Source organism: Zonotrichia albicollis, chromosome Z (assembly GCF_047830755.1).
Source record: "Zonotrichia albicollis isolate bZonAlb1 chromosome Z, bZonAlb1.hap1, whole genome shotgun sequence".
In the NCBI taxonomy this organism is placed as follows: Eukaryota; Metazoa; Chordata; class Aves; order Passeriformes; family Passerellidae; genus Zonotrichia; species Zonotrichia albicollis.
This window is the reverse complement of record NC_133860.1, coordinates 1,476,032-1,495,297: the sequence shown is the minus strand read 5'-3', so window position 1 is coordinate 1,495,297 and position 19,266 is coordinate 1,476,032. Positions and strand designations below refer to the sequence as shown.

Genomic DNA, 19,266 nt, shown 5'->3' with positions numbered 1-19,266 from the left:
TTGTGTTTCGGCGGGCGGAGGGGGTTGAGAGGCGGCGGTGCCGCCCGGGCGGGTTCGCGCGGCGCGGGTTCGGTATCCGGGCGCTCGTGCAGCGCCGGGGGCGCGCCCGGGGCCGCGCGCGAAGCTCCGCCCGGGGCGGGGCGGGGCGAGGGCGGCCGCGCGCGCCATTGGCTGCGCCGCACGTGACCCGCGGGGCCGCGCTGTGCGCGCGGCGCTGGCACAGCCGGTGGCGCGGGCGGGGCCGGGCGCGGGCGCTGGCGCGGGGATGGAGGCGCGGCGGCCGCGGCCATGGGGTGAGTGCGGCGGCGGCGGCGGCGGCTTCCCGCGCGGGCGAGGTTCACCGCGCCCGGGAAGGGCAGGGGTAGGGGGGAGGAAGCTGTTACGCGGGTTAAAAAAAAAAAAAAAAAAGCAACCCCTCTCCCCACGAAAACCAAAAAGAAAAACCAAAAAAACCGGGGGTGCGCGAAAGGGCTTTCGCGCGGCGGGGAGGGGAGCCCCGGAGCCGCGGGGACGGTCGGGCGCGGCGAGGCGCCGCCGCGGGCGGAACCGACCGCAGTGCGCCGCGCCGGCCGGAGGCACAAAGCCCTGCGCAACCCCTGCGCGGGCTCCGGGGCCAGGAGGAGGGGGAGCGGCGGCGGGCAGGGGTCTCAGTGCGGGCAGAGCCGTGGAGGTGCTCCTCGCGGGGCGGCGAGGCGCTGCCTGCGGGTGGCACCGGCCCGGCTTTGTTAGGGACGGGCGGCGGTGGCGCCTTCGCTGCCGCAGCGCGGGGGACGCGCGGGTGGGCGGCCGGCGGGAGCGCTCGGGGGGCAGCGCTGCGCCCTCAGCGCGCTCTGGGATCCGCTGACTTCTCACAGATTGATTTAACATCACAAAGAGGTGCTTGGGTCCGCGACTTAACCTGAATACTGTGGGAAATCTTAATAAATTATGTATGAAGCAGTGGGTCCTTTCTTCCCCTTTGTCAGATACGCAGCTTTTATGCTAGTAATTAGGTCATTGCTAGCAGAGCGCTCCTTGCTTTCGCAAAAATGTGTGGCGATTTTTGGAGGACACATATATCATTTCATCCTATACGGGTTTCTTGTCAAGATACGGTATTCTTTCTATCGACTCACATGGAGGACCTTGTCTGTGGGCTATAAGGGACATTTTTCGTTTGGTTGGATTTTCTTCAGAGGACCAGTATGGCCCGATTTTGACTTGATTTGGAGAGGCATACCCTGAAAAATGCCTTTTAAAAGCATACCAAGAAACACACATCTTCTTAGTGTGCAGAGAAATATTTTCAGTAAATTTCAGTGCATACGTGAATGGCAGGATATAGATTTCCGTTTTTAAGTACTTCTTCCACCCTTTGCTGTTTTTTCTGTTGAAAATGCGTCTTAATTTTTTTTCCTTAGTGTCTTTTTATCATTTGGTTATTTTTTTCTGTTATCTAATACAGGTAATAGATTTATGAGTATTTTGTCAAGATTTTAGTTCTTTGAAAATATACATAAGCATGTATACTGAAAGACATTTCCTGGAACCAGACTCTTCTGTATTTTTAAGGAGACTTGAAGTAACTATAAAAAGCTCATCTCCTCAGTTCTGTTAAATACAGGGATGGGCAAAAGAGGTTTGATAACAAAAAGCATCAGTTTAAATACCTGCTTTTTAAATCCCCTCAAAACATTTTCTATACATACACCATTATTTTTAGAATCATGAATCTCGTGTTTTATCAGTTACAGAGGCTTTGGATAATATTACATCTTAAAACATCGCTTGAGAACTTACTGTTTGGAATAACTGGTTTCAAGAGGTAAATTGGTGACAGTAGATGTTTCTGCTTTGGCATTCTTTACAATTGCTTAAATGTTAAAAGAAAAGAAGATGCAGAGGTGTTTTCACCACTTTTTTCCTAAAAGGAAAGAGAGTGACATAAGCACAGTAGTGATTATGGTGATTGCTATGGTGATGCTTCTTCCTGTACTTTTTTTACTCTTAAATAGTATCATTCTGTGTAACCACTGTAGTAGTTCTGTAAGTCACACTCTTAAAATGATAACTTGACTAAAAATCATTTTTCAATATAATACGTTAATTTACTTATGGGTGCAAACTTTACTAAACGTCATCCATGAAGTACAAAATACTTGGTTATGATAAATGTTCTGCTACATCTTGTCACACTTTGCCATTGTTATATCAGCATGGAATGATACAGCCAGCACAAGGTAGAAATGTGCATGGCTACAATTGGTTCCCTTGATCTCTAAATTCTTATGTTGGATTCCAGTATGCATCTTGATTTAGTGGGTAAAACATTATGTTGATGACATATGGTAAATTCTTTTATTATCAGTGTGGCAAAATCCTGTTTAAAATAGGCCGTACTACTAATGGTGTGCTGTGATGGTAAGTTATTGTCAGCAAAGATCTAGTTTCCACTCATGGTTTTCCAAAATTCACGCAGCACCTGTGATCGAGTACTGATACATTTTCTGCAAGACAAATTGTCTTCTCTTCTTTAAAAGTCCTGAAGGGAACCTTGAAGATGACCCTGATAGCGCGCCCCAGATGGAGAAAAATTTATTATAAATTATTTTTATAATATAGAATAGAATTTTTGTAGTATGTACAATGGTTTTAATTATAACTGATTTATTTCATGTTAGTTGTTTTGAGTTTGTTTTCTGGTAAAATAGGAAAAGAAATACCTGTCTCAAGACTTTTTAATGGTTTAAACTTTCTAGAATTGAATCCTTAAAGATTACGAGACATATGAAAATAAACAAGAGCAAGTCATGTGCAGTGAGGACATAATCAATTAGTCATGAATTACAAAGATGATCATCTTGAAGGATGAGTGTTCAGGCTTATGAATCATTCCTGATCCAATGTAAGTTATGATTCAAATGATGTCTGGAGTTGTTTGTGTTCAATATAGTATTTAAATGCAAATCATGGTTCGAATTTTCACAGTCGTATTCTAAATACAGCATGACTAACCAGCTAAGGAACTTCCCAACCCCGAATTATAAAGGAAGAAGTGGCAATTTTCTTGACAGTGTAAAGAAGTTGAACTTGACAGTTCATAGCCTGAAAGACATAACATCTTGATTTTCATTTTTGTATTAATAAGAATGTTTTTTTTCATTGTTAGCATTCTTTAGTGGCATTCCAAGCAATAAATTATTTTTGTTTTTCACACAAGCACACACTTGACCTTTATCATACTTGACGTGTAATGAGGCACACAAGAGTTCAGACCATGGTGTTCTCATTTCTTCTCCTCATGGTCTTTTATGGAATGCTGAGAACATGGATCACTTATCACTTTTGGTAAAAATGAACAGATGACGCTTCTGTTCATGGTTGGTGAGTACAGGCCAAGTATTGAATTTACTGAAGCATCCCAAGATATAATGATGGATTGAAAGCTCTTGCCAAGTTATGAATTAATTTCTGGAAGAGTTAAACACAAAACCACAGTCTTTACCCAATTACCACTCAAAAGGATTTAGGAAGGTTGGGTATATTAACATTTATTTCAGTCTGCTGTCCACAAAAATATCATGCACTTCATGCAGAAGTGCATAAAAAAACTAAAATCTTCCTCATGCAACTGAAGTATAGAGAAAATTGTGTGGTCCTCTTTTAAAGGGACTAATGCTTTCACAAGTTGTGTTAGGAAAACTAATAACAGTAATGGCTCTTCATCTGGCCTTTGCCTTTTGGTTGAAGACTCTTTGCCATGGTTGAAAACCCCAGGAATCCACAGTATGCATAATCTTCAGATTGTAATTTGTTATCAATTTTTTCAATGTTATCCTTTTCAAATGTATTAAAAAGAGTAATGTTATATAACTTGCTATTAATTTTCTGTTATTAAAGCCCTTGTTGCTGAAAGAAACTGGATGAAGACCAGTTTTCTGTGATGATTGCTTTTTATACTCCTTCCTCCATCTCTAATCACCTAAGTGTGCTAAAGCAGAGTGAATGAGAACATGAACAGATCTGCTGCTCCACTCATGGGCGGTTCTCATTCTGGGCTGAGTATTTTCTTAGTTGTCTCTGACCACATTCAAAGCCACTGACAGACAGCTCATTATATTTGTGTGCCCGCATTGCCTACTTGAAGAGAACCCTAACAAAATGGCTTCCCTTTCAGCTGCTCCTGACTCAAATTTGGGGGATTGTTCATAAATTCAGATGGGGATAGGAGGATCAAATATGCTGGCAACAAAGGCCATTTTAGTGAAGGATGGACTTAGCACCAGATGGAAATAACATAGTTTCTCAGTGTGATGCTGGAAAAGGCAGAAATATTTTTTCTGCCATTTGGAGGGAGTCAGGATAATGGGCTTTTATGATTTGAGTCCAATGGAGTATTTTTCAGTAAGTAGGGAAGGAGAGAATTAGACAATGCCAGTGAAGAATAAACATTTTTAGATTGGCAAACCTTGAAACCTTTCCCATACTGAAATGGATTAGACAATCCCTGACACAGTCATACTCATTTTTGATAAATTCTTGAACACAGCACTTGGAGTGCTGATATTTTGCCAGAGCTGAAAACCTGAAGGCAAGCTTTAAACAAAATAATGGAAAATTCAATACAGTATTCAGTCAACAGAGAAATTGAACTAATGCAAATTGGCGTGGCTTGATATGTTCAAAATAAGAACAGCAAAACCCTCCCACACTTCTTTCTTATGACTGTATAGATAAGGAAGCTGCATGAAAATGGTCCACTTGAGGAACTTAGCTTGGAACAGCTGTGCTGGATTTTTTGCCCCTGTCTGTCAGCCTTGCCCCTCTTTTGGAAATAGCTGTGCAACAGCTGCTGAAGCATCGTGGCTAATGACCGAGCACAGTAAGCTTAAACTGACACCTATTTCAGATTACCTTGGCAGTCAAGCAGTAATCTGCAGTGGTTTAGCAGCTGCCACTTGAGCAGCTGAGCTCTTCCCTGGGTGGGAACCGTGAGGAGATGGGTGGAGCGGGCAGCTGGGAAGGCACCAACACAGCCCTCCCTGCCACTAGCCGCAACCACTGCTTCTCAGAACCCCTAGGCCTAGTGCTTTAAAATAATCTGTTTTTAAAGGGGGCTTAGAGTAACTAATTGGAAAAATGTCATGACAGTGTCAGCATTTCCTCCCTGAATTCAGTGTAGTGTGCCCTTGAAAAAACAATTCACCATTAGACGCATTCCTATAAATGAATGACAAAATTTGACAGAATGGTAAAGAATAACAAGCACAAGATCCGGGGCTCTGGACTGAAGAGTTGCATAGAATTTGTGGATGCAGAAAGAAATCTGAGCTGATGGTCCTTTCCAGCCTTACTAAATTATATTTTCGATAGTCATGAAGTTTGGACTAGAAAAATATTTAAATGTAGATTCAAAAAAATTTCAGAATTTGGATACAAAGATCAAAAAGATCAAAGATATAAGCATGTAGATGCATTGTATCTATGTGTAAAGTTGAATTTGTTATATTAAGATAAGAAACATTGTGAAAAATCTGAGTTACAGAGTTTAGGAGTAAATCTGCTTGCTGGTGGTAGTAGTGTGATGGTAATGTTGATAGATTTTATGGATAAAAGCAATAATAGGACTCTGAAATATTTTCATAAGAAGATTTAATATATGACAAATTGTTGGGGTTCTTAAGTGGAACCTCTTCAGGGCCTGTTGAGTATATATGCTTGCTGAATTCAAAGAAGGTGGCTCTGATCAATTTAGAAATTCTAAGTTTTCAGGAAGCATTACATTTTTCCTATCACTTGGGATTTGAGATCAAAATGATTGCATGTAAATTCCTGTCTGGGCAGTGGCTACTGGTGCAGTTTTCTTAATACAGGAAAATGCATATCTAAATCGTAACAGTATGTTTGCATAAATTTAGGCTTCTCATTAATTTTGATTTTAATGCGTAAAAGAGTTCTATCCAGCTTGAAATTCCTTTTTGATATGTATATTCATGTGAAATGCTGATTCAGTAAAGCGTGAAATTTCTTGTCACAATTTCCTCTTACTCTGATAGGAGATGGAGAAGAAGTTTCTTAATTATGAGAAATATGGGTCAGGGAAGTAGCACAGCTTGATTTTTTGGGTGTCTCTGATGTGAGGCTATTAAATTTTATACTTTCTGCATTCTGAGACAGTTATTTCTCAGAGTAAATCTAGAGAACTCAGGATCTATTCTTGCCTTTGATGATTACTTTGTGAAGAAACAATGCAGTTAAGAGTGTGAAAGGGAGCTTGATTTGAAGCATAGTACTGAATTTCACAAAGGTGGGTTTTGTGTTGCATTTGTGGTGCATTTTCCCTTGGGCTGGCTGAAATGTGGAATGGATTCTGGAGGTGAGAGTTCTTCCCTTCTCCTCCATTCTCCCTCATTATAATGGTTTCCTACAGGGGGAAAGAAGAGATGTTTTATTCTTGAACCAGCTGATTCTGGCACTAGTGGTGTTGAGCATGCTTGGGTGTGCAGTGGTGGAGCTTCAGACTAGTGGGCCATGTCTAAGGTAGTCCTTGTTTTCCCATGGGCTGGTTAATTCTGCTCCACATGAAGAGTGATGTGGCTGGGAAGCCTGTCTGGCCAAGAAGGTCCAGAGTTTAACTCTTTCCTCATGGCCAGTAATTTAACCACTGAGAAACTTCAAAAAGGGGATGAAATGGTACAGTCAGTTTATATTTATGCTGGGGGTTCTGTGTTTAGAAAACCTATAATATATAATTTATAAATTATTTTAAATTTATAGTTATTTTTTACTCAGAGCATAAATCCTAGGATCATTTTGGGACCTGAATTCTGATCTCATATGTCAAGTTTGAGGCAGCTGGTAAAAATGTATTTTCAGAAGAGAGGCAGATTTTAATTTTGAGGGGTTTATCTCATACATGGACGAGCTTATGTGTAATGGAGCCCTGTGATTTCACTCTACAAATCACGTGCCTGAGAGATCACACAGTGTTCAGCATCAGAAAGCCTAAGCTGCTTTGTGGTCATACATTACCTTTGTCAGTTTCACCAGTTTTAAAATTAAATAACAGTGTCTTGTGTGAAATACTTTGGCATTGTATTATTTCAGAAGAAGAAACAAATATCTTGGAGATATCAAAAATAAGTACAGCATTTGTCTGTATGGAAGTTTAGGATTGGATTTCTCAAGCCATGAAGTCTGGCTCCTTGTGTAGTATGCTTGGCAGGGATCCCACTGAACTACAAGTTCTAATTAATGTTGCCAGCCTAGGTTGATAAATGACCAATTTACACCCATTTGTTCTATGTCGGTATTGTGTTTTAACATAAATGTTGTTCTCCCTCTTCAGTGTTTTCTGCTCCCTAATAACAAAGTATGGCTGTGTCTGTGGGATTTCAGGATTTGAGTCCTGGGATGCCGGGCCCCCGAGACCACCCTTGGGGGGCCCGGGAGTCCTGGAATGTTGCCAGAAGTGTCTGGTGGCAGGACTTTGACCCTACACGGGAGACGACACCTTTATGAAGATAAGAGGGCCTCACCGGGGTGAAGGGTGGAAAGATTAGCTAATTAGAGGGTGAGAAACAGGGTTTAGGATTTATGTACAGGGGGGTTTAGAGGAGTAAGATGGAGGAATTGGGGTGTGTCCTGCCCTCCTTCTTCTTCCTTCTCTCCTCCATCTTCTTTGGCCACGGTGGCACCTTTGGATTGGTTATTACTAAGAGTACACCGAGTTATAAGAATAGATGGTATTGGGGAAAAATGATAAATATTGTATACGTAACTAGGGGTATAAAGATACGTGGCGGTCCGGGGGACGGCACAGTGTGCCCATGGCTGACTGCTGAGCAGATCTTTGTTTGGCTGAAAGAACATCTTTTAGAGAAACAATTAATAAACATAAAACCAGAAAGAAGAACTGAAGCCTCTTCTCGTCCTTCGATACGCGGGCTGCCCCAAGGCCGCCCCGGGCCTTTTCAGGCCCCTCAAACAGCCGAGATTAACCGGACATGTGTCATTCCAGCCTTTGATGTGCTGAGGCAGCCAAGGTTTGCTTGGCTAATCTCTTCTAAGGTACTCTTGTCATCCCTGATCACTTCAGATCTTTCTCTGCATCCACTTAAATTCACTTTTCTTACCCACCTTTTTGTAAAATTATTTGCTCTAAATCTGGGAATCGTGTTTGCTCTCCTTGTGCCAGTCTCATTGGCAGCACATAGTGCCCTGCAGGCTGGCTGCTGAGAGGCTTCCCTGCTCTAGGTTGAGATTCCTTTGTGAGTGACCCTGTGTTTCTATGCTCTGCAATTCCACCCTGTTTCTACTGCTTTATTTCTCAGTTCATCAAATTCATTGTGTATGATGTGGAGCCCTCTGACCTTGTGCAACCTTGTGAATTTATGGGAGCAAGTTTTGATGCTACTTCTTGTGCCAAAGTCAATCGCAAAACATTTTAAAATGCCTGTCACAGTCTGGTTTTGGGGGAACTTTTCTCACAGCCTGCCTCCGGCCCAATAATTTGGCTCTCAGAACTGCCGTGTCCTCTTGATGTCTTTGAACTGCTCCTTACCTATGTACAGTTTTTCCCTTCATCTCGGTTGCAACTGTGGTTACAGTGTCCCTTCTTTTGGACATTTATTTAGCAGGGAGGAAAAATGGTTTTAGGGTGCCTGGGCTGTGGTAGTTAGCTAACATTTTTTTTAATCTGAAAACCCACAGAGCCTGACATTTGAATAAATCAGGAAGTAACTCCTAGTCTGAGGTAGGGTACTGTCTCTTAGTGATGTCCTGCTTTCTTGTTACAGGAGTAAAGAAAGCTTAGGAACTTAAAAGGGTGGAAAGCCAAACCTCATCTCTCCTTCAGGATCCTTACTCATTTAGCAAAAATATACATAGGTTTGTTATGCATATAAAATACCAGAGTTATGCAATTTATGTATTTCTATTGTAGTCCTCCCCTCATCCATTTTTCTCTATTTAATGTATTGTGTGTGTACATCTTGTTAATGGGGCTGACTGTTCTAAATTTCAAATCTGTAAGTTAGAATTCCTAAAAATGGACTGGAAATGGAAAAAGTGGATACTTACTTGTTATTACCTGTCCTTTCATACTAGTAATGAATTATAGCAATGGGAGAAAAATACACTCTATCTAGAAACAAAATGCATGTCCTGTGTGGCACAGGGCAGCTTCTGTAAATCACATGTAGATGAATAAATGTGATATATTTTACTGATATACTTCAGTAAAAACATTCTATCAATATTACAATATAGTGCTAATTTGTAACAAATAATGAGAAAAAGTTTCCATTCTTCTTGCCTTCTGTCTGCCTTTCCTTGGGCTTGTGCATGCAGTGTGTTCTGAAATGTGAACTATAGCTATTAATTTTCTTAATAATAATGGAAATTGTTACTTAATAGATAAAGGCATACATTAAATAGAAACAGTCTGTCCTTACTGTTTTTTTGGTGTTTGTGTGTTTGTTTTGTTTTTGCTACAACTCTCCTTGACAAGACTCAACCTTTTAGGTGAAACAGCCTGGTGCCAAAATCCCAGAATTCATATTGTAGAGTAGTTATTTCAGATTGCCGTTATTTCTCAAAAAGGAGGTCTTCAGTAAAGCATGATCAAATTTTGAAAAATAAATTTTACAGATTCTTTTCGTTCATGGAAGTCACAATTTCATAAGTGGCAGGTGTCTTCTTTTTTCTTTGATGGTGGCAGGTGCTTGGAGAGGAAATAAACCAGTCATATCAACTGCACTACAGCTTTTGTTACTGTTCCTTGCTTCAGTGGTGTACTCTCTCCTTTACATTTCGTTCAGTTTAAATTTAGAAAGGTTAAACAGAATTTTCAAAATTTGTACTGAGGAACTAAAATTTTTTGAATAATTTTACCTATTTTTGGTCGACTGGGTAATTCAATTGAGTTTCGTTGGGAAGAGGAAATGTGATTTACAAGGGGTTACACAAGCAGGTTAAAGTAAATGCTAAATAATAGCTTTTAATTGTTTTGGCTTTTCCAAAGTATATATACTGCAATAATGATGAAAGAGAATGTTGCCCTGTGAGATGTTTTTGGTTTTGTTTTTTTTTTTCCCCTGAGTTACAGGCCACATACTTAAAAAATGTCTGCAATGACCTTGGAAGGGTAACTTGTCTTATGTGAAGTGCTAGGCTCCTTTTTTTTCTCTGTAATGGCTGATTAATAAGAACCTGATAGCACTAATTCTGAACAGCTTCTAACATTCATTAGCCATGTTTTAGTTAACTTAAATTGTTAGATTAACAACTCTGCTGGCTTTTGGTTTGGAAAGTGGGGAACAGTTTGTAGCTCATAATGGAAATTGGAGTATTTGTTACTTTCTCCTATATAATGGCTAAGCAGTTGTGCTGGTGTTCTGGGACTGTGTTACAGTTTTTCTGAAAACAGTATGGGATGCCTTGATATCAAGAGTAGTCTTTCATCTTTAAATTAAATGGTGCAGTCTGACCACTTTGTGTGGAAGAAATTTGTTTTAATCTTGTGCATGAAGGATATTTTTAGAAAATATCTACATATTTACTTCATTTGATGATGTGGAGTTTTTTCAATTAAAAATTCCCCAATATTTACTGGTTTCCTTTTGTATAGTGTCTCCCTCAGAGTGTGTACTGTTCCTAGGAACATTGAACATCTGTGACTATCATTCATTTCCTAAAATAAGTGGGCAGCCAGCATCTTTTAGATATGTGTGAAGATGCTTGTTATCTACCCAAAAATTACTATATATGGTCTATTATCTGCAGTTCTCCGTGTTGAAACTGAAGTGCCAGTAGTAAAGATGCTTTTGTGTGATGCAGTGATTTTCTTTCATGTATTCTAGATTCCCCTAATATCTGATGCAATTGACAATGAGCTTTTTTCATTTACTTAATCATGCACACCAAATGGAAGCCCACAGAAAAAAACATCTTGATCTGGCACTAGTTATAGTCATTAACACTTTGGTGCAATGGATTTAAATTAAATGTTTAGAAAGATGTGTGGTAAATGGGAGAGAGAGATGATTTTGTGGTTAGATACATTCAGGAAGAGAAGGTTTTTTTCTAAAATGCTTAAATTTAATATTTTCTCTTACTTTTTTAAGGGCTGAGGGTAGCCCAGGATGGCTGCAGCTTCATATGATCAATTGTTAAAGCAAGTTGAGGCATTAAAGATGGAGAACTCCAACCTTCGGCAAGAGCTAGAGGATAACTCAAATCACCTCACAAAATTGGAAACCGAGGCATCCACTATGAAGGTATTGCAAGCTCTATGCCTGTGTGTGGGGTTTCTGTCACTGCCCATTGTGTCATGGACAGGGAATCACTCAGAGAGTTTTGTGTACTTTTAGATTCCTGTGGAAGTCCTTTTCCAGGCTGTGTAAAGGAAAAGCTATCAAAGCTACATTTCCTTATTATTATTTTTTAATTTCAAAGTTGTTTTCTAGAAACAGCTCCCAGCATGCTCTGATAAGCGCTACCATTTTAGCACAGCTGTGCTTCCCAGCAGGAAGTCCAGAGTGCTGACCAAGGTTGACAAAGCAGGTATTGTTTGGCTCTTGAAAATGTGGGAAACACTGGAGGTGTTCAGTGTTTTCAGGTAATTTTAAAAATTTGGGGGTTTACTAGGACATTGCCACACACTGCAACACTATAATTACAATATTTAACGTCTTAACAGGAGAAGTTTCTTTAACATAAACCACAAGTTCTCCAATCTTTCCCAAAGCCTAAATTAATACTTTAAAAATTCAGCCAGATGAGTTCCTGCTGGTGTTTTTTGGCTGAGTGTAGGCCTTCAAAGCCACCCATCCAAAAGCAAACACTACGCTCAAGTGGAATGTAGATGGATTTTAATCAGTAGGAAGATACACTGTCAGCTGCATCTATGTGGTCCATGATAGTGAACAAGGCAGAATTTTGCTAGCCTTAGAGCTGCATTAATGCAGTACTCTTCCTAAGCTGACTAGGAGCAAAAATCCTGCTGCTAGGAGCAAAACCAGTCTGCTTTTGATACCTCAGGTAGAAGGGCTCAGAAATTGTTGGTATTTCTCTGTATATTCCTGTATAGGATAGGCATATTCCAAGTATTAAACTTAAATTAATTTTTTTTCTCCATTTCCTTGCTTGCCGATCTTCTTATGACAGACTTACTGTTCCTTTAGAAGCAATGTTTAATTTTTAAAATATGGTAATTTGATTAGTATAGCAATTAAAAATATTTGAACTCAATTTTCTTCTCCAGCATGTAGACCATAAGAAGAAAAATTCACTGTAAGAAGTAAAATTTTTCTGCTTTCTGAAACACTGTTACAACACTTGAAAAAAGCATAGATATTTCAGATACATTTAATCATTGCATTGCAGTGTAAAATGAAAACGACTTTGCTACCTAAATTAAAAGGATACTATAGTCCTTTACACCACATACTTGAAATGGTTGTCACTAACAGCTGCAGAAAAAATGTTCATTTGCTGAGTTACATGTCTGAAAACTAATTCTGTCATTTATATTATTTTTCTTAAGATAGTATTACAACTAATTTGTTAGTAACTCCCTTACGCTCCTTGTCATTGCAGTCTAAATTAAGGTAGGGAAGAACAGGACAGATGATCTTACTGCTAGTTTTACAAAAAAAGAGTAAAAGAGGGAAATGTCTTTTTTCCCTCTTCTTTATCCACATACAGGTGTTTTGGGTTTTGGTTGTTTCTTTGAGGTTTTTCTAGCTTTTGTGCAGATAATTAAATTTCCAGTGACCTAGAGCCAGTCCAGCTGTACAAGCTGGTCTCTGGGGCATTAATTTGGGATGTGGAATGGCTTTTTGTTCTTACATTAAATCTGGCGGACTACCAAACAGAAAGTGGCTCTATTGCACTCCTCTGTGCTTATGAACATATGCAGAGTAGAGGTCTCATTTTTTTCTGTCCTAAAGTTCCCTTCTAGATCTAAGGATTGTAATACAAACCTCACATATCAAACTCAGTATGTTTCTTTTTGTTTTGGGGGATGGGTGGAGAAGAGATTGTTCAGATTAATTAGATTTTTATTTTTTTTTTTAAAAACCATGTTCTATTAGGAAATCATGGGTTCATTCCTCCGGTGTATTTGCTCCTGCGCCTGAACTAAAAAGTCATGTCTTTCCCTTGTTTGTTTCAGACCCTTTTCTTTGTAAAGGGTCACAGCATAATTTTGATTTGACTAAAACTTGAAGGATGGTGTGGGAATGATCTTGGGGTCAAATTGGAGTAGGTGGGTGCAGTTTGATTGGGATAATTGCAGGATTCTCTTAAACTGGAAGATAATTTTAGTTTTGCAGGCTTTTGGAGAAAGTATGTGTTGGCTTTTTTTGCACTGAAAGAAGCTACATGGTTTGTACGGTTCCAGTGCCATAATTAGGGATAATTACAAGCAAAGTCATTAGCAGGGCAAGAGCAGTCAGGATTGAAAGCCATTTGGCTATGATATATGCAGTCAAAAAATTTCCCAAATGTCTTGGAAAAAATGGTCCTTTGGGAGCCCAGTACTGTCACAGAGCCCTTGTAACCCATCCTGCCAAGTGAAATCCCAGATATTAGCAAGGGAGCAGCACTGGGGAAGACAAGCTGTGGCTCCATGGCAAACATCCCTGTTCTTGCAATGTGAATTTTGGTCTGTGGCCCAGTGCAGAGACATCTCACACTGATTCTTTAGACTCCCGCTTTGTTCGTGTCCTCATTTCTTTATATTGTTTAATCAGTTGTGAAGGGCAGTAGTTAGGAAGGACATTTTAAAGACAATATTTAAAGAATTTTATTTTGGAAGCAACAGTGTTAAAACATTGTGTAAGTGTGCCCCATCTTTATAATCCCTTCATTTCAGAATTTTAAGGTAATCGTACGGGAATTAAAAGCTTAACATGAGCTCATCTTGCACATGTATTTATTATAAACTACTACTGACCTATATAAGAACTATTTCTGAATGCTTCCTGTTTAAAGCTAAATCTCTTATTTAAAAGTAAAAACTCCATTTGCTGACCAGAAAACATGATGGGTAAACAAAGAGAAATGTGATAATGGGGAGGCGGCAAAATGATCAGTAAAACAATCTCCACTTTGTTTTTTAATTTGTGTTGTCCTAGGGATTAACTGTTTAAACAAAAGAAATCCCTCAGAGTATTATGACTAACTTGGGAAATTCAGTTGTTTTTATTGGCTTACTGTCAGATGAAATACAGCAGTTTGGTATGATAAAAGTTTCTCTCTTAATCAACAAATACCCTGTTTGATGGTCAATGAAATAACAATGTTGGACCATAAATAAAGAAAAATGGTGTCAGTATCTAGATGTAAGAGTAACTGTATAAAACACAGAATAAGGACAGATTTAAAAAAATATTAACAGTTTTATCTGAATTCAAAACCTGTGAAATTCATGGAGAGACAAGAAGTAATCCAATGTCAGCTGTACTAGTTTGTGCATATTCCTACATGTCTCCCACATTTGCAAAAGACTTTGTGAGACTTTTCTGGCTAGTTCTTGTAGAAGACTAGTATTTTTCTCTATAAGGATGGCATTTATTTATTTATTTTTAATGTCATAGCTAAATAATATCAGCATTTCTTGCCATATAAAGTCTGGGGTGGAGCTGGTATGTTCACCTTAACCTCCAGAAATCCCTGAAGAGTGACATCATGCTTGATTTGCTCACTTAATGTTTGAGTGCTTTGATTTTGTAGTAAACCAGTAATTCATGATATCATGTGTAAGAAAACCATTTTTAGTATATGTGGTGCTTTGTGAGCAAGACATTGTCTCTTTTGTTTTCATGTAGTGCACTTAAAATTTTATTCTACATATGGCTTTTCAATTTATTCAGTGTCTTCTATATTGTGTCGACATGTATCAAAAATAAAAAGACTGTTGCTAGAGGTGATTCAGATATGTTGTTTGAAGTGCTCGAATCAGATAAATATACACTATAAAGAAACATGGTAGTGGTTAAACTCTTTTCAGAAAATTATGAGCTGTTCATTTGTGTGTTTTGGAGGGTGGTGTTTAGGCAGATCATTTTCTTCATATAAATATTTTAGTTTTCATTATTTTCTGTGTGGTTTTTTTGTTTTTATTTAGTTTGCGTGTTTGAAGAATTAATGTTTAAAGGACAAAAGTCCTAGAGAGCTCATTACTATCATATCCATTGCAGATCCAGAGATTGATTTGTTTTTCACATTGATGGTGTTTTGAGTTTCTTCTGCTAATAAGCCAACTGGGCAATAAAACTTGCGATGCTATTATGTTGAATTCAAGTATATTTTCACTAAATAAAAATGCAAGAATGAAGATATTTTATTTTGAGGAATTTTATTTTAAATGGGTTTATAAAATATTAAGCTATGGTAATTTTATGTGATAGTGAAAGGAATATTAAGTCTCTAGAGTATAATATCCCATATTTATTTCAGTGTTGTGGATACTTTGGGATGTTGATGAATTAATACGCAAATCCTCAGAATTAAAGGTAAAAACAATGCCAAAGAAAATGCCATGAGGCCTGGATTTCATCTTCTGTCATGATGGCTTTGAAAAAACTGTGAAAAAGTTTATATTGTATTAAAATTACAGTGTACTTTTATGTCTAAATATGATTTAGTTGTATTTTATCTGCAAATTCAACTTTCTGTTATATCTTTTCATGTATATTGGAAAGAATGAGTATACAAATCCTTATCAAAAATAGCAGATTGACTAGCAGTTTAGCAGCTAGAGTAGCTTGTTTGACTCATTTTAAGAAGAGGGACTCTGGAAAATGTGCTGATTGCAGATTGGACCTTGTTAGCTGATGTTTTTCTATAAAAAAGGGAAGATGGATGTTCAGAATGTTCCAGAATCTTAACTGTCTTGTACTCTTTTGAGATGGAAGCTGCACTTTGTAATCTCTAAGTCATAGGAGTTACAAGAAAAATTTTTAAAGTGCTGATCCTTTACATCAGGCATACTCGTAGCTTAATCACACCCAATTTTAGGAGTAAGATTTCAGGTACTATTTGTATCTGTTATGCCCCTTGACTAAATTTAAGGTTTCCTTTTAAATGTCTACTGGGCCATTCTCTCTTTAGGAATGAGTAGCTGCTTTTATCAGATGTCTCCCTGATCAGGCAAGCAGGTGATCCCATTTTCTTTTAAATTGACAAACCCCACTTGGTGGCCTTAGAGTCTGAGTAGCCGTCACTTTTTGATATTTAACCTTGAAAACCTGTTTTGTTCCGATCAGCTGTCTCTTATCATCAGTGCTTATTGATCCTTATCATAAAGCATAGAAGGTACTGGAGATGATATTCTAATTGGCACAGCAATTTTTGATTCAATGTGTTGTGGTAAGCTGTATGCTTGCAAACTAGAATTTGAAGCCCAGCATATTCACAGAGACCTCTAATACATGCTGCTTAACATATTGTCATGTGCTGTATGCACATGCAGTTTCCATCTGTCTGTGTGTGTACTTCCTCAAGTAGGTGGGAGATTAATACATTTGAGACATGCCCAGGTTTGCAATAGCATCTCCAGAAGTCTTAACAGCAGTTTTTCTTCTAAGGTACCAGAAATGACACGTTTTGCTGCGAATACTTACTGTGTCCAATAAATCACTTTTCCATCTCTGTGCAAAGGGAGAGTGGTTTTAGCTGCTTCCTGCCTTTTTTTAATTTTATCTTCATTTGGTTGGCATTGCACACAGTGAAATGTTTTGCCAAGGCATATATAGAAAAACACAACTGAAAAATTACATTAAGCTATGAAAATAAACCATTCAGAAGAGAATTAAATGGTTAAATATGTTTCAATATGTTAAATATGTTAAAATAGATGTATATGTTAAAATAGATATATTTGATCTGGAATTACTGTTAGTGAGTAGGCTACATGTAGTCACTAAACTGCTGTATAACCTGAGATGCTTTATTTGAATTCTGAATGTAGTACAATATGCATTTCTTAGTGTATCCTGTTGCGCATAAGAATATTAGCATTATTTCCAGAACTGGATTCCAGAATCTTGATTTCTGATTTGAGTTGGTATGTTGTTATTTCTGCTAAGAAATCAAGTCAGATATAACATGGTGGATTATAGTAGCTTCATGGACCAAAACCAGTGTTGTGAAATCTCCACAGCAACTGGTCACTGAGAACTTGAGAGTATTCCCTAGTATGCTGAGAATATCTCAGTCTGGAATTTTAAGGTTCTTGGTTCTTTGATGATTTTTCAACTTAAAGGTAGAAAATGAAGTGCAGAATAAATAGTCTTTTTCTTTTTACTTTAGAAAAACACTAGTATCTTAGTGAGATTTCTGCCATTACCTGTATTTCTTTTCAACATAGTCTTAAGTCATGTGGAAAAAAGAGATAGAAGGGTTTGACTGATGATTTTCATCATGGTAAAAACGAACAAAGGAATGAGAACAGTGTCAAAAGAATCTTCTGGTGTTGAGTGAGTGAATACATGGCAAATAAAATTCCATTGCAAAAGCATAGAAGAATCATAGCTTCTAGACAAGAGCCTTAACTTTATATACACCATGAGGGCTGAATTAATGTGGCAACAGTGTAGAGAGAGGTATTAGAGATACTCTAAATACCTGAAAAATAAAAGGGCTTTTCCATATAGTGTCAAGTTAATGCTTAGTTTGAATCCACAAAGTTGGTCTGATATTGTTGAATTACTGGGCATAAGTAGGGAAACAGAATGATTATAATTGTGCCAGGATGAATACATGCTGATCCAGAAGATGAGTATTATATTCTGTTCTGATCAACCTCCTCAGGGGCGACCTAGTAGAATATGTCATATTAGGTGCCAGAAAAATCAGGTGATCTGAAAATCTTCCTTAAGTGATATGATTGAATAAAATGGGACTTTTCAGGTGAAGACACAGGAAAAGGAGAGGGACTGAGGATGGATGTTGAGCTCTAATAAAAAATCACATAATGAGGAAAGTTATTAGGGAATTAATTTTCCTGAATACTAGATCTAAGGGCATCAAAGAACATTGTGATATAGACAGTGGAAAAGAAACAAAACAAAGATTGTTTTGCATCATGTGTTTGCCATGGGAGGTAGAACCCCTGGAGGTGTGGTTTTAGGAAGTGTGCAAGTCAAGGCCAGAGGGAATCTGAGCAGAGGACATTCAAGAGAAATGAACAGTAGGTTTTGTTCATGTATCCTCTCAAGGTTCCTGCTGTTGGAGAGGAAGAAGCTTGGTTTGGAAAGATGTTTGGTCTGTCTCCGTGTTAAGGATGGTGTTTGCTCTTGATTCTGTTCTTGATTCTTGTCTAGAGCACAAGTCATATGAGGAGCAGCTGAGGAATCTGGGGAGGCTCAGCCTGGAGAAAATAAGGCTCATGGGGACCTTCTTACTCTATACAACTTCTGACAAGAGGTTGTTGGTGAGTTGGGGGTAGATCCCTTCTCTTAAGTAACAAGGAACAGGCTAAGAGGAAATGGCCTCAAGTTGTACTGTGGATGTTTAAATGGGATGTTAACGGAAAATTTCTTCACTGAAGGAGTTTTCAAGCCCAGGAACATTCTGCTAAGGGCAGTGGTGGAGTCACCATCCCTGGAGGTATTAAAAGGATGTGTAGATGTGGCACTGAGGGACATGCTTTCATGTAGGACTAACCCAGTAGTAGCTTTAGTGGCTGATCTTAAAGATTTTTCACAGCCTAAGTGATTCAGTGATTCTGTTATCATCCTGTAATGTCAGTACTATCCTGCTGTAGGGTTGCAGACATGTTACCAGTTTTACTGCATCCATCAGTTGTGGTATTTATTTGTTTCCCGTCATCTTAGGTCTGTCTGTGCATGCCTGGCTTGCAGCTCTTGGGAGAAGAATCCTGTTTACCTGGATACCAACTGTAGTAAAAGAAACTTCTTTTTTTCACTTCCTACTTGAAGCAGTTGAACATAAATTTTCTCTCCATAATTAGCCTGTGTGTCACCAAGTGATGAGAGCCTTCTAGCACACTCTTCATTTGCTCATTGCTATGCAAGGAGTGTACCTCACAAAGTGGTGCCTGTGTTGAATCTGCCCTTGTCCTGGCATTGTTTCCTTGCAACTTCCAGCCAACTCTAATGAGTCAACTTCATTTTGTTTGACTGGTTTTTCAGCACTCTGGCTGTGGCCAAAGTTGGGGGGTTTGGGATTTTTCAGCACTTTTGTACTCCTGGTTCTTAGGGGCTCTGCTGTCTTAGCAGAGATTGTTTTTCTTCTCTAAACTTACAGTTCTTTTAA

General features: G+C 38.8%; 1 protein-coding gene across 6 annotated transcripts in view; it reads left to right on the top strand.

Moving 5' to 3' along the window:
• Positions 1 to 19,266, top strand: part of APC (APC regulator of WNT signaling pathway) — a 94,929-nt gene that overhangs the window by 21,884 nt on the left and 53,779 nt on the right. For 2 of the 6 annotated variants that reach the window (XM_074533060.1, XM_074533059.1), the window contains exons 1-2: positions 165 to 293; positions 11,106 to 11,258. The exons of 1 other annotated variant lie outside the window; for it this stretch is intronic. In XM_074533060.1, coding sequence (XP_074389161.1) covers positions 11,124 to 11,258 — 135 coding nt within the window. In that variant the 5' untranslated portion in view covers positions 165 to 293; positions 11,106 to 11,123. Of the gene's footprint in view, positions 1 to 164; positions 294 to 11,105; positions 11,259 to 19,266 lie in introns of those variants that run through there. 3 more of the 6 variants (XM_014272392.3, XM_014272393.3, XM_074533061.1) reach the window with 2 other exon arrangements.